Here is a 14,779-nt window from a genome sequence, read left to right on the forward strand (position 1 = left end):
ACTTTAAAAGACATAGAACAATTTCTCAGGTTTTGTAGATATAAGATAAACTCTCAGATATGCTGTCTAGCACACGTAATCTTACCTGAACACTAAATGAGGTTATAACTCAAGAAATTTAAGGTAAAAGCCTTTTAAAGATGAATCCCACAATGTTGTAAAAAAGGATTAGAGAAGAAAGTTTGCAGAATTATGGAAACGTCTTTGGATGGCTAGTGTGGTGGTTTGAATGAGAATGGCACCCCCCCTCCCAAGGTAGCATATGTTTGAATGCTTGGTCCCCAGTTGGTAGAACTGTTTGGAAGGTTTGAGGCTGCCAAAGCCTGCCTTCATCCCCAGCGCTAGTGCTTTCCCCACCTCCCCTCTTCTCTCTCTGCCTCCTGCTTCTGATTTAGATGTGAGCTTCCACCGTGACAGCATGCACAAGACCTGCACAGGTTTCAAACAAGCAAAATCCCAGCACAGAGAAGGAAAAGTGGACACAAAAAGTTCCACATCTAGCCAGGAAGCTTTTTGCAATTGATACCTCCGGGAAAAGGAAAATCAGTTTTCCCCAATGCAGCACCAGTGGATAGATCAAGCACACCCCAGAGCAGCTCTCACACCTTGAAAATAGCCAGTCAACACAAAATAGACTCATTGTGTTGTTGTTGTGTGTGTGCGCTTCTTAGTTTGTCAAGTGTGTTTATTTTTGCTTTTTTCTTGTTTTGAGAAGGCGGTTGAGAGAGAGAAAGAACATGAAGTGGGAGGTGGGGAGGAGCAGGGTGGAGTTGCAGAGAGGAAAGTATATGATCAAAATACACTGCCTGAAAAAAATAGAATGTGACCTCTCAGCTGTCCCCAACTTCTAGCCCCCTGTTTATCTGCACAGATTTGAGCCTATGAGGCCGTGGACGGATTTAACGCTTCCTTTTCTAAGTTGCCTTAGTTGTGGAATTTTACCACAACTGCAGAAACATAGGACAACTACTACTCTAGATTACTACATTTCATATTACCCGGACGTCCCAGCAGAACACGTTTAACCAGTAGACTGGAAGACTAATCTGTGCCCTCTTTGGATTGCTGTCCTGACTTCCTTCAATGATAAACAGTGGGGTGGGAGTATAAGCTGAATAAACCATATCCTCTCCATGTTGCTCCTGGTCATGCTGTTTCATCACAGCATGACTAGGTTGGTAACCCCAACTCTGGCACAGCACAAGGCTTCTCTGGTGGATTGGTACTGACCCTGGTGAGCATTGCTGAGAGAAAGCCAGTAGTCTGTTATATCTCAACATGCCTAAATTTGGTTTATCTTTCTTTAAAAAAAATATATTTTGGGAACTCAATTCTCATGTTCAGTAAATTACTTAAAGGAGGCAATGGGGTTGGTATTTTTTCCTCAACTCTGAAATGTTTCAGAGTATACTTTTATAGGACAGACAAATTAACCAGATTATGAATTCTTGCATTCCACCTCTCCTTCTCAAAATACATGTATCTTTCTCATTATTGAGCCAGCACCAATTCTTAGCTTTAGACAGCAGAAAACATCATGGGCTAATGTTAAAGACATTCATTGCAAGTAAATGTTTTGTTTTGTTTTTAAAAATCAAAAGGAGATTTGATAACAAATAGAAAGCAAGAAAGACAAAGTCAGCTAGCCAACACTCAGACTGATGGTGAAGGGTCACTGGGACATTGGTTTCTGATATTACTGAATTTTGCATCTCATGATGCTGCCAAGAATAAAAGCAACATCCCCACTGGGACAGATGAATCTGACTGTGTAGCCTGCTAGGGGACCCATAATGTACTGTATCTAATCTCACTTGTTTTCTACTTCCCATCAAGATAAAGAGCAACTCCTCCTAAAAAGGAAAGTATTCTAACCCTAAGGGACATGTATGAAAGAAGCCCACTGCAATTATCTTCTAGCCTGTAATGTATGTGATAAGTCTGATGTCGGTTTGGTTTTGATCCCTGTTGTTACAATGTATTGACATGGGCTGCTTGTCTGTGGAGGTTTTGCTTCATACCAGGAACAGACTTCAGCCAGGATGTACCTAGAGTAAGCTCTCACCTCATTGCTTTGCTTGAATTGGTCATCCTGGATAATTTCGCTCACCACACCCCAGGACAGTTTTCTCCAACTCTTTTAATTAATTTCCTTAGTTTCAGCTGACTATGTTTCTTCAGCAGATATAAATCTTAGATGGAATTTCCATTTTTAAGATGGCCTCTGAAAGACTCTATTGATCAAGGTATCAAAGCAGAGGCTAAGACTCATAGCCAAACTTTGGGCAGAGTGCAGGGAATTTTATGAAAGAAGAAGGAGATAGAAAGACCTGGAGAAGACAGGAGCTCTACATGCAGAGCAACAGAACAAACAAACAAAAAAATGAGCTTTGAAGGCCCTAAAGAGCATGATACCCCAGCCAAGGACAATGCATGGAGAGGACATAACAGGCTCAGATGTAGCCCATAGACTCAGTCTACAAGTGGGTTCCTAAGTAAGGGGAGCAGGGGCTGTGTCTGGCATGAATTCAGTGGCAGGCTCTGATCACCTCTCCCTGGGGGTACAGCCTTGCCAGGCCACAAAAGAAGATGATGCAGCCAGTCCTGATAAGACCTGATAGGCTAGGGTCAAATAGAAGCAGAGCAGGACATCCCCTATCAGTGGACTGAGGGAAAGGGATAGGGGTAGAAGAGGGAGGAAGGGTGGGATTGGGAGGAGATGAGGAAGGGGGCCACAGCTAGGATACAAATTGAATAAATTGTAATAAATGATAATAATAAAAATTGTAATTAAGAGATTTAATTAAAAAAAGAAAGTCTTGTATTTTTGGTTGTGAGCCTAGCCTTTAACGGCTAAGCTATGAGGAAGGGGCATAGGAGGAGATGAGGAAGAGAGGGAGGGAGGGAGAGATTGGGAGGGGATGAGAGTCAGGCTACAGCTGAGATACAAAGTGAATAAACTGTAATGAATTAAAAACTTATATTATTAAAAAAAAGAAACGAATCCAAAAAGAGAAAGTCTTGTTTTCAAGTATTAAGTATTTATCTCAGTGTTCTTAATTTTTTCAACTTTATGCATTATATTTCTAATTTTATTTTTTATGTAATATTAGTACCTCTATGTCAGATTTCCACTATATTGCTGTATCTTTTTAACTTCTTTTTAGTTTGTCTGTTTGTTTGAATTAGGCACTCTGTATAGCCCCAGTTGTCCTAGAAGTCTCTATGTAGACCAGACTGTTCTCAGACTCACGAAGATCCACCTATTTCTGCCTCTTGAGTGCTGGGGTTAAAGGTATGTGCCATGACACCTGACCAGATCATCTTCTTCTTTTAATTAAAACATAATATTTATTCATCTGTATGAGATACATTATAGTAATTTAATGCATTTATACAATACTACTAGCCAAATCAGGATAAGAACCATTTCAATCTCTTTAAACATTAATCATTTCATATTGGAAGTTTCATACTCAGAATCATTTTGAAATGTATCATAAATTATTTTAATGAACAGATATCTTCTTATACTTAAGAAAAGCCAGAAGCATTTCTACCAGGATTACTGTGTTTTCATAGCCCTTATTAAACTTCATCTCATCTACTCAGACTCACACACAGCACTTCTCATCTCCCCATGATCACATGGCATGATCTTCTCAGTTTCTTTTTTTTTAAATTATTCACTTTACCTCCTGACCACAGCCCCCATCCTCTCCTCCTGGTCTCAACCTCACACCCCTGCTCCTATTCTCTTCTTTCCTTCTCCTCAGAGAAGTGGATGGTCCACCTTGAGTACCAACCATTGCTAGGACATTACATCTTGGCATTGAGGCCAGACATGGCAGCCCATTAGGGAAACAGGATCCAAAGGCAGGCTTCAGAGTCAGGGAGGGTCCTTGCTCCAGTTGCTGGGGAACCCACATGAGGATCAAACTGCGTATCTGCTACATATGTGCAGGGCCTGGGACTAGTCCATATGTGCTCTTTGGTTGGTGGTTCAGTCTCTGTGAGCCCCCATTGGCCCAGGTCAGTTGACTCTGTAGGTCTGTGGAGTCCTTGATCTCTCAAGCTCCCTCAAAAGTCCCCCAACTCTTCCATGTGACTTCTGAGCTCTGTCTAATGTTTGACCATGTGTCTCCACATCTGTCCCATAAACTTCTCAGTGAAGCCTCCCAGAAGACAGTTATGCTAGGCTCCTCTCCACACGCAGATCAGAGTAACATTAATAGTGTCAGGGACTGGTTCTCTTCCATGGAATGGGTTTCAGGTAGAGCCAGTCTTTGGTTAGCCATTTCCTCAATCTGTGCTCCATCTTTGTAGCCAGGACAAATTTTGGGTCGATGGTTTTTTTGGTGGTTGTTGTCCTTATGCCTCTACTAGAAGTCTTGCCTGGCTAAAGGAGGTGCCCACTTCAGGATCCATACGCTCTGCTAGTAGGAGTCTCAGCTAGGGTAGCATCCATTGACTTCCGGGGCCTCCCCTAGACTGGTCTCTGGCAAGTCCCAGAGATGTCCCAGTGATATCACACACCTCTGATTTCCATTTTCTCACTCAGCCAGGCCCCAACCCCACCCCTGCTTTCCCTACTCCCAATTCCCATGCCTGATCCCCTCTTATACCCAGTTGGTGCTAGTCTAACTGGATATCTACATGTAGGGCTGTCTTTTTTCCATTGTATGGTTTTGGCTTCTTTGTAAAAAAATTAAGCTTCCATAGGTGCGTAGGTTTATTTCTGGGTCTCTGATTTGATTCCCTTGATCCACTGGCCTGTTTCTATGCCAGTACCATGCTGTTTTGTTGTTGTTGTTGTTGCTGTTAGTCTGTAGTACAGCTTGAGATCTGGGATGGAGATGCCTCCAGAGGATCTTTTAGTGTACAGGATTGTTTTGTTTTGTTTTGTTTCTGTGTGTGTGTTTCCCTATGAAATTGAGAATTGTTCTTTCAACGTCTTCTCAGTTTCTCATTAACATGTTGAGTGTGGTTAATCTATGAGACTGACTTGATTCCACAAACGAATGCGAGCTTTCTTTCTGCATTTGTCTCATTTTCTTTAACGTTGTAACTTCCAGTGCCATGAGACTCCACTCTTTTGATGGCTGAATACCAGTTCATTGTGTGTCTATATGGCACATGTTCCTTACCCATTCATCACCTGTAGGACATCCGGTTGATTCTATATTTTAGCTATTGTGAATAATTGCGTAATAAACATGGGCCTTTATAGAGGAATGAGTTTAATTCCACAAAATATACCTTCATTAATAGAATTACTGGCTCACACACCATTTTACTTTTAAGTTTTGGGAGAATCTAAATATTATTTTTCAAAATGGCAATACCAATTTACATTTCCACCAACAGTCCATAAGAGATCTTTCTTTGCTCATCTTCACAAGAAAATGTGAATTTTTTATCTATTTGATGATAGCTGTTCTAACTGTAATGAGATGATTATATGATGCCATTGTAGTTTTGATTCGCATCTCATGATGATTGAGCATTTCTTTATACCCTTGGTGACCATATGAGTTCATTCCTCTGAGAGATACCTATTTACTTCTTAACATCTTTCTAATTAAATGTTTTGGGAGAGGGGTAGTTGTTTCTGTTTTTTGTTTGGTAGCGTTTTTGTTATTGTTTCTGTATTAATGTTTTTGAGTTTCTTATATATTCTGTATAACAATCCCTTGTAATATGAGTTGTTTAAAATATTCTGTACATTATCTCTGAGTTTTATTTCTTTTACAAGCTCCTTAGTTTAATGTAATCACATTTTTCTATAATGCAATCACATTTTTCTATTTTTTAACCTTTGCTACCTGTGTCTTGGTGGGCCTGTCTATAAACATTGCCTATTCCTATGTCTTTAAGTGTTTCTCTTTTTTTTTGTAATAACTCATACGTAGTTTTAATATATCTCTGACTGATTTTGAGTTGGTTTCTGTACCTGCACAATTTTGCCAGCACCATTTACTGAAGAGACTGTCTCTTTTCAACTGTGTGTTCTTACAGCCTTTGTCAAATACCTGCTGTTGGCTTGAAATTGGTTACATTTCTTGTACCTTATTCCATTGGTCTTTGTGTCTGTTTTTGTGCCAGAGCTCTGCTATTTTAGTAACTAAAGCTCTGGAATATGTTTTGCCGTCAAATACTGTATTAACTCCAGCCTTTGTCTGGTTTTCTGGTTTTATTTGGATAGAGTCACTTTGGATATCTGCACCTTTTGTGGTTACACATGAAATTAAGATTTTCTTTTTTATTTCTGTGAAGAAACTAGTTGGTATTTTAATGAGAATTGCTTTGAGTAGTATTGTCATGTACATAATATTAACTCCACTAACCCATTAATATATGTTATCTTTTCATTTTTGATAATTTTCATAATTTCTCTTATCACTTTTTGTCATTTGCATTTGCAAAGACCTTTCCATTTTTTGGTTACATATATTCCTAAAAATTTTTGTAGCTCTTGTCAATGCCATTTTCTTTTAATTTCTTTCTTAGCAGCCATTTTGATTACTTTACAACTGCACTCTGAGGGATTTCAAACGAAGAGCCAATATTAACTTCCAGAAGCCCGTTAGCATTTACTCTGTCCTAAACCATAAGTATGCTGGGATGACTCCGGAGCTCTGGTAACCCAAGAGCTAAGTGAACAGGTGCAGATTACCTTCCGGGTCATCATTATGTGTAAGTTCATTGAGCCCTTTACAAAGGCAACTTCTCCCTAGAGGCATTGCCAGATTCACTAGCAGTGGACGCGCCTTCCGACTGCAGAAGATACCTCAAGGACCACAAAGAAAACAATAATCAGACATAGAGCATCTTTCATAATCTCACTGCAGTTTCTGTTTTCTGTCTTTAACAATACTGTAAGTCTTGAGGTGGTTGTTCACTAACACGAGACTTCTCGAACGTTGTCCTGGGCTTTACTTTAGGTATACTATTACACTGTTTCTAATTCCATTACCAAACAGCCAGACCCCACTCTGATGCAATTAATCTTCCACATCAAGGATCTGAAATTAAATATTTTATGCAGGCAGCAATCAGATCTTTCAACTTAATGGGGGGAAAGGTGCCAAGAGTAATTTGCTCATTACATTCAGACTTTTAGCCAGTCTGAAGGCACTTAGAAGCCAGTAATGCTACTCAGAAAAATTTCAGAGCAGTTTCTGGTCTTCATATGCACAGCCGTGAAAAACAACAAAGAGCAGTTATTAGGCTGCACTGCTAATACACCCATTTCAGTGATCTGAGCACTTAGTCTACGCAGGCTTTGCTTTCAGGGAGTGCCTGTGTGTGCGAGTATGTACTTGCATGGGTTTTTGTACATATGAGATAAAATTAGCGTTCAAACACATCTGAATAAGCTGTAACAAAAATCACACCAATGCTAGAATTATTATAAGCTGTATTTAAAAGGTATCAGTTGAGGTCTGGAAGACAGCTCAGTCAGTACAATGTTTACTTTACAAGTCTAAAGAGCTGACCTTGGTCCTTAGAGTACACGTTAAAAAAAAATCAGGCCTGGTGGATCGGGTTTTAATGTCAGTGTTGGGAAAATTAAGAAAGGGAGATACCTGGGGTTTACCGGGCAGCCAGCCTGCCTCACCTGGTAAGCTCCAGGCTAGCGAGAGACCCTGTCTCAAACAAATAGATGACAGATAGGTGGATGGATGGATGGATGGATGGATGGATGGATGGATGGGTGGTAGATAAAGAATAAAACCCAAGGCTGTGGCATGCATATGCATGTACAAATGCATTCACACAGACTTCATACATACACACATCTGTGCCACTGCATGAATATGGAGTCACACAAAGAAAAGAACTAGTAGACTTCTCGGTAAGACAGCAGAGTTAGAAGCTGCTTCCACACAACACAGTGATGAAATGTCAAGAAAAGAGAATTTAATTCTATCCTCCAAAGAGAAAGAACTGCAGAGCTTTGGAAATCCACAAAAGCAGTAAGACAGCTTTTGGGATATGTGGGGACACAGAAGAGCAAAGCATCAAGAAGAAGGTCAGGCTGGGCACAGGTCCAGCCACATGGTGTCCATGAGGTACAGAAGGGGAGTAGAAGCCTCCCTCAGTAATGCTCCATCCAGGACGAACAGACATTAGTTGATGCTCTCCCAGGAAAATACACATAACACAGTCCTATTCATAGTGCAAGCCTACAACTCACAAGCCTCAAATCCAGTTGTAGGTCTTACTGAAATAGTGTTTTCTCCAGAAAAAAAAAATGGATCAACAAAGACTAGACAGCTTAAAGGGCAATGGTGCACTTTTATTTTAAACTGAGTTACCATGGGGGACCTGAAAAGAGGGAACAGTCACAAGTCAGGGTGCCTCTATTTAACATGCTACAGACACAAGGTGAAAGACAACCCTGAGAACCAGTTACAGAGGATGTGAAGGTCGGCCATTGACAAGATTAAAATGCAGGCAGCATGAAACTTAGCACATGCAGGGAAGGGTATAGAGAGGAAGTTGGTCTCACCTCCCTGCAGACCTGAACAGGAGCTCTGGGACAGAGGCTAACATGCGGAGTGATCTCGGGAACCACCTGTCACATTCACTCATGAAGCCTTCAAAACCTCCAAGGCTCCAGGAGACTGCTTGTTGTCCACAGCCTCATCTCTCCAGCAGGGGGAGTAATGCTAAGTGGCTTTTGGGAGCACAAAGACTGGTCCAAATAAACTGATCTCAGTGTTGGGGTTGCTTTCTCCCCCATAGGCTCTGGGAAGATTCTTCCCAGTGGCCACACAAAGATGTAGAAACCACACAAGTCTAAATGGTAGGAAAGCCTGACCAGCCCAGAAAGTGCAGAGCTGAGTGTGGCTAGAAGTCCCAGATAGGCAAAGAAAACATGGTACTAGAGGGAAGACAGTTCTGACACTGAATGTTTGTCTAATACAGGCTAAGCACCATATTAAGTCATAGGAAAGAAGTGTTCAGAAGTTCAACTTACCAGACCTTTGCACCTGCCTAGGGTCACCAATTTTCAAAGACTCCAAAGAAGCCACTCAAACAATACTTCATTACCCCTTTTCATGTTCTCTTCTTTTGCGTTTCTTCTTACTCTATTTTTATTATTATACTTTGGTATTTTTACTAATGCATATTGTTACATGAGATCCCAGAACATAGAAAGGCCTCTCGTCATCACGGATCACCAAAAACAATATTCTGAAAATGACTGTATTCCTGGAAGTGATCTACAGATTCAATGCAATTCATTCAAATAACATTCTTCACACCACTAGAAAGAGTGACCCTAAAATTTATACAGAAACACGAAGAACACAAGTTGTCAGTGCAATACTACTCAGAGGAACTCCAGAAGCTTCATGATACCTGATCTCAAACTATACTATACTTCCAGGTCACAAACCCCATGCTCCCAGCAGACAACGAGTAGAGTAGGAGGCCCAGAAAAGAACCCTCACAGCTATAGCCATCATGCAATCTTTGACAAAGGTGTATAAAGTATACACTGAAAAAAAAAAAGCAGCCAGCGGGAGGGGGCTAAGGCTGGGATACAAGGTAAATAAACTGTAATTAATATAAAAAAAATTTAAAAAAGCAGCCAGCAAATATACTGGAAAAACTGGATATTCATGTAAAAGAATGAAAGTATATTTCCTACGCTTTATGAAAAATCAATTCAAAATGGATTCATGAGCATAATAGAAAACATAAAGGTTTGAAAATGCTAGGAGAAAATATTTTAAAATACAATCATGGATGTCAACATTCTGAAAATGACAGCAACAGTATAAAAATAGTAATTCCAAGAATCGCCAAATAAATGGGATTGTATGAAATTGAAAAGCTTCTGCACTGCATAGAAATTCCCAGCCTACAGATTAGGGAAAATTCTTCTCCAACTATATATCAGCTAGGGGATTAATATCAAGAATCTATAAAGAACTTTGAAATTAAATATAAAAACGAAGCATCCAACCAATGATGGGCTACTGAATTGGACAATTCTAAAAGGAAGAAACACAAATAGTCAATAAATATTTGAAGAAAGTTTGGAAGACAAAAATAGAAACTACCCTGAGACCCCATCTCTCCTAGTTGGTCTGCATAGCTGTCATCAAGAAAACTAGTGACAACAAAAGAATCTAGGATGTGGGTAAGTGGAAATTTTTAGTCACTACTGATGGGAATACAAATTTCTATAGCCACTAAGGAAACCAGTTCCTTAGACACTATAGTGTCAAAGATTACATGATGGCTATAACTGTGAGGGTTCTTTTCTGAGTCCTCAGCTCCAGCAAGAGGTTGGCCAAGGTCCTACTCTGTCTCCTAGGAGCCTGGTAGTTCTGTTACCCTGGTTCTACAGTATAATTTGAAGTCGGGTATTGTGTTGCCTCCAGTGTTGCTCCGAGCAGTAATGTACTGACAATGCTACTTGTCTACAGGTTCCTTGGAACACTAAAAATACTACACTGTAATCTAGGTATACTGCACCTGGTCATGTGACCAAAAATTTTAAGGGAGCACAGCACTAACATTCTTGTATACAGATGTTATCACTACATTTTTTTACAATAGCCAAGAAATGTAACCAGCTTGGAGACTGAAGATGAGTGGATTTAAAAATAAATGGTACATAAACATGAGGGAATTTTATTCACCTATAAAGAAAAATGAAATTATAATATAACTGAAGATTATTATGCCAAAGTAAAATTAGCCAAATTAAAGAAGATATGTTGCATGTTTTCTCTGACATATGAGATTATATTTTAATTACACATATATGTATACTATATATAGAGAGAGATACTGATACATACAGAGAAAGATAATAAAAAGGAATGGGGATTGTGAGTGGAAAGAGAGAACTCTAAAGAGAGGAAAGATAATGGAACGTATATATCGTGAAGGGAGAGGAAATCTTATTTAGGATGGGAAGAACTGCAAAATAAAGAAAGAGGGTGAGGAGGTCATTGTGGAACAATGAGAGCAAAACATAAGGATATGTATGTATGCAACCATTCAATGAAAACTCATTTGTGTGAATTCTACCAGAATTTGTGTCTGTACAAGGCCTTCTGCATGTATGTTGTAGTTGGTGGCTTTGTGCTTTTGTCGGATGCCTGACAGTGGGAGAGTGGGGGGGTGTCTCTAATTCTTTAGCCTGCTTTTGGGATCCCTTTCACCTACTGGCCTGACAGTGGGAGAGTTGGGGGGGGCAGTCTCTGATTCTTTAGCCTGCTTTTGGGACCCCTTTCACCTTCTGGGTCTCCTCATCCAGCCAGGATGTGAGAGTTTGGGCTTGGTCTTATTGAATCCTGCTGCAGTGTGTTTGGTGGATGTCCCTGGTAAGTCTGCTCTTCTCTGGCGGGAGATATGGGAGTGCATATGGGGCAGCAGGGAAGTGGAGGGGACGAGAGGAGTGGAGGGGTAGGGTAGGGGAGCTGTGGTCCGGACGTAGTGTATGAGAAGGATAAGTTTTAAAATCCTAAATAAATAAATAGAATTAGGTCAAATGACGGCCACTACCACAAGGGTTACTTCAAATAAATAACTAGAATCTTATTAAATGTAAATTAAAAATAAAATTTCAAATTAGTCATCTATCTTCTAGTATAACATTTAAATGAAGATTGAATCCTTGAAGGCAATATGAAACCAATTAAAATTTTACTGAAATCCATGAGAGGATGTCTAGAGTCACACCATCCTGAGCACAGATCTTGTCTGACATCCTCATAGTAGACTAGAGAACTTGAAGGATCAAAACATCTGGGGAAATTTTACATCTTCTCCTAAAATGGACATCTGCAACTAGCAGGTTCAGCTCTGACTATAGTAAAGCTATCTATTTAGAGATACTTTAGTTTCCAGTTTAGTCATCTTTAAACATCTGACCATCCCAACCATTCTTTCGTTCGCAGAGAACTGTTTGGGTAGATGCTGTAACTCTTACATGGCACACAGGTAAGGCGAGAAGCTGAGAAGGGAAGACAGACAGACGCCTGAGGGCAGAAGTTGCTAGCAGCACAGTACCTTGCACTATGAGGAAAACCGAAGCTGCGGCTGATCCGCCTTCACTGGAAACCACACAGCGGTACTCCCCAGCATCACCAATTTTCACACTCCTCAGCTCCAGCGAGAGGTTGGCCAGGGTCCTGATTCTTGCTGAATCTGCGAGCCGCACATCTCTACCACTCCTCTGCCACGTTAGATTGTAATCCACCGCACTGATGACAAAACATGCCAATACTGCTTTTTCTCCAGGAGTGACAGTAACGTTATTAGGCACTTGGATGACTGGAGGTGGCTCTGTGTGATAGTAAAAGACTCAAATCAATATACCAAAAAAGCAGCTTTGTTCATTCATACATGTGTCTTCAGAATGTGCATATATAAACGTGCACAGAAAAATCTGTCAGGAGGTTTCAGTATGTAACAGAAACTATTGCTTGATGCCTATACCAAGGAGACCCCCAAATTATCGTCTGGTTACATGACACTTTGTAAGGCAATATACCTGTCCATACCAAATCTAGAGCTCTAATGTTATAAATGTGAGCATTGAATTGGCTTGGCAAAAGGGTATGGTTGGAAGGACTTAGGATTATGGCATGAAGCAGGTTTTTCATTTGTTTTGATGAAAGTAGAATTTATTGGTTCCTTAAATGTAAAGATAGATAGCGAGTGTTTTAAAGAACACAGCACCCAACAGATGATAGACATGGGAAGATACAGCAACATCACCTTTCAGAGGGGTTGTATTCTCAGTAAAAAGAAACAGTTCAACCGTACAGTGAGACAAACACTCTCCTAGTAAAGATGAGGAGAACTTCATCTTAAAAGGCTGAGTGAGGGACACACTTTAGGAAGACCAGGAAGTCTGCTGTAAGGCTGTCTTCTAGAAATGACAGGAAAACTATACCCATGATACCTCAGCAACACAGCTGGCTAAACAAGACCTGAACAATGACAGTATCAGAAACTACATTAATGTGGAAGAGAAGAAACTCACCGGGTCACATCCCTAGACAAAGAACTACAGGAAACTAATAACAGAGAGAAAAAGACTCCCCCAGGGATGAGTCTCCTAATTGTTTATCCAAAATAGCGCAATCAACCCTGAAATCAAATACAACTTCTGAACATAGCTCCTGTCTTCCTTCTGCCCTCATATACTCACAGGTATATTCCTCAATGAACTCCAATAACACTCTTCCAGCATGCTCTGCCTCACTCCATTTCCTCTTCAACAAAAATTAAAATGAGTGAAATGACATTTTAATGATAATATCATGGGCCAACAAAAGTTGAAATAACAAGGTATCATACTACTAGTGCACAAAGATAATGAATATTTGTACATACGTAAGTATGTATGGGAACAGAGAATGATGAGAGAAATTTTGTACCAGTTTGTGGAGGAGGTTAAGATTATAAATTACCAAACATTATCTACTCTCTAGAGCATAATGAAAAATAAGCACAATTAAGTAATACCATGATTAAAGGTATGGTCAGAGAAGGAACCCCAGTACAGAGACAGGAAACAACACGCATAGGCTGGAGACGTAAAGCAAGAAACTTAACCAGATCAAGAAGCCACAGATAGGCCTCTCTGCACGAATCTCTTACATGTGGCCTCCTGACTGTGAATGGTTCAGTCGATCACTCTTGGTTTGGGTTTCCTTGGCTATAAATGAGATGTTCTAAGGTTGTTTCCAAGTCTTCCCTAGTTCTAAAACAGCAGTTCTCAACCTCTCATGAACCCTTTGGCAATCCTCTATATCTAAACATATTTATATTACAGTTCATAATGGTAGCAACTAACAACAAAAATAATTTTATGGTCGGGGGCCAACACAGCATAAAGAACTGTATTAGAGGGTCATAGTATTAGGAAGGTTATGAACCACCATTCTAAAAGATTATAATAATCTCAAATTAAGATTTGCTTTCATGGTGGCTGAGCTGAGACCTTAACCAAGGCAAGATTCCAAGATTTAGGTACATAAAGACAGTGTGGTGGCTGAGCTGGACATTATCCTAAGCAAAGAGAAAGTGAGAAGTAGATAAAAGCTAATGGCTGGTGTGCTCAGCAAATCACTGCCCTTGGAAGAACTGTCCACTCTTTCAAACGCCAAGGAGCCCTTGGCCGTTACTCTTGCTCTCAAAGCCATTGCCATTACCACTGATGCTTTCGGACTTTTTTCATGGGTGACTAAATGAGAAGAATTTCTGGACACCAGCTTGGGAGCAGCCCATCCCCCCATTTATGCCTCTGCTTGGCTGGCACAGAGGAGTACGAGTACAGCATGTGCGACAGAGGCAAGAGGAAGCGCCTGGCACCGCCGAGCCATCTTCCTAAGTCAGTTCACACGTCCTTCCTGGCATCTCCCAGTTACTTAACAAGATGCCTCAAACAGCTTGCTGAAGCCTCTCTACCTCCTGTCCTCCTTCTAATTAACATTGCTGGGAAGAACACTGGAGTGTTTGCTTTCCCAGAAGCTAAGGAATGCTGAGGAATGTTGACACAATTCCAGGGCTTTTCATAATTTCTGGAGATGAAAAAATAAATAGTTTGTGATGTATGTCAACTTGCTTAACTTATTACAGAAGACAATCTTTATTTTCCTAAGAATAAGAGAATACAAATAGTTTCACTGAAAGAACACGCCTGCCTGATTTACATGTCTCTCTTGCCAAGTTCAGCTTGGACACAACAAATTCTAAGATTCTAAACCGTTGTCTAATTAAAACATTTCTTTTGTCT

General features: G+C 40.3%; 1 protein-coding gene across 1 annotated transcript in view; it reads right to left on the minus strand.

The window, feature by feature from the left end:
• Hmcn1 (hemicentin 1) overlaps window positions 1-14,779 on the minus strand; it is a 450,870-nt gene that overhangs the window by 247,180 nt on the left and 188,911 nt on the right. Inside the window, exon 11 of the mRNA XM_060364433.1 lies at window positions 12,043-12,318. Coding sequence (XP_060220416.1) covers window positions 12,043-12,318 — 276 coding nt within the window. The remainder of the gene's footprint in view (window positions 1-12,042; window positions 12,319-14,779) is intronic.

Source organism: Meriones unguiculatus, chromosome 11, assembly GCF_030254825.1.
Source record: "Meriones unguiculatus strain TT.TT164.6M chromosome 11, Bangor_MerUng_6.1, whole genome shotgun sequence".
In the NCBI taxonomy this organism is placed as follows: domain Eukaryota; kingdom Metazoa; phylum Chordata; class Mammalia; order Rodentia; family Muridae; genus Meriones; species Meriones unguiculatus.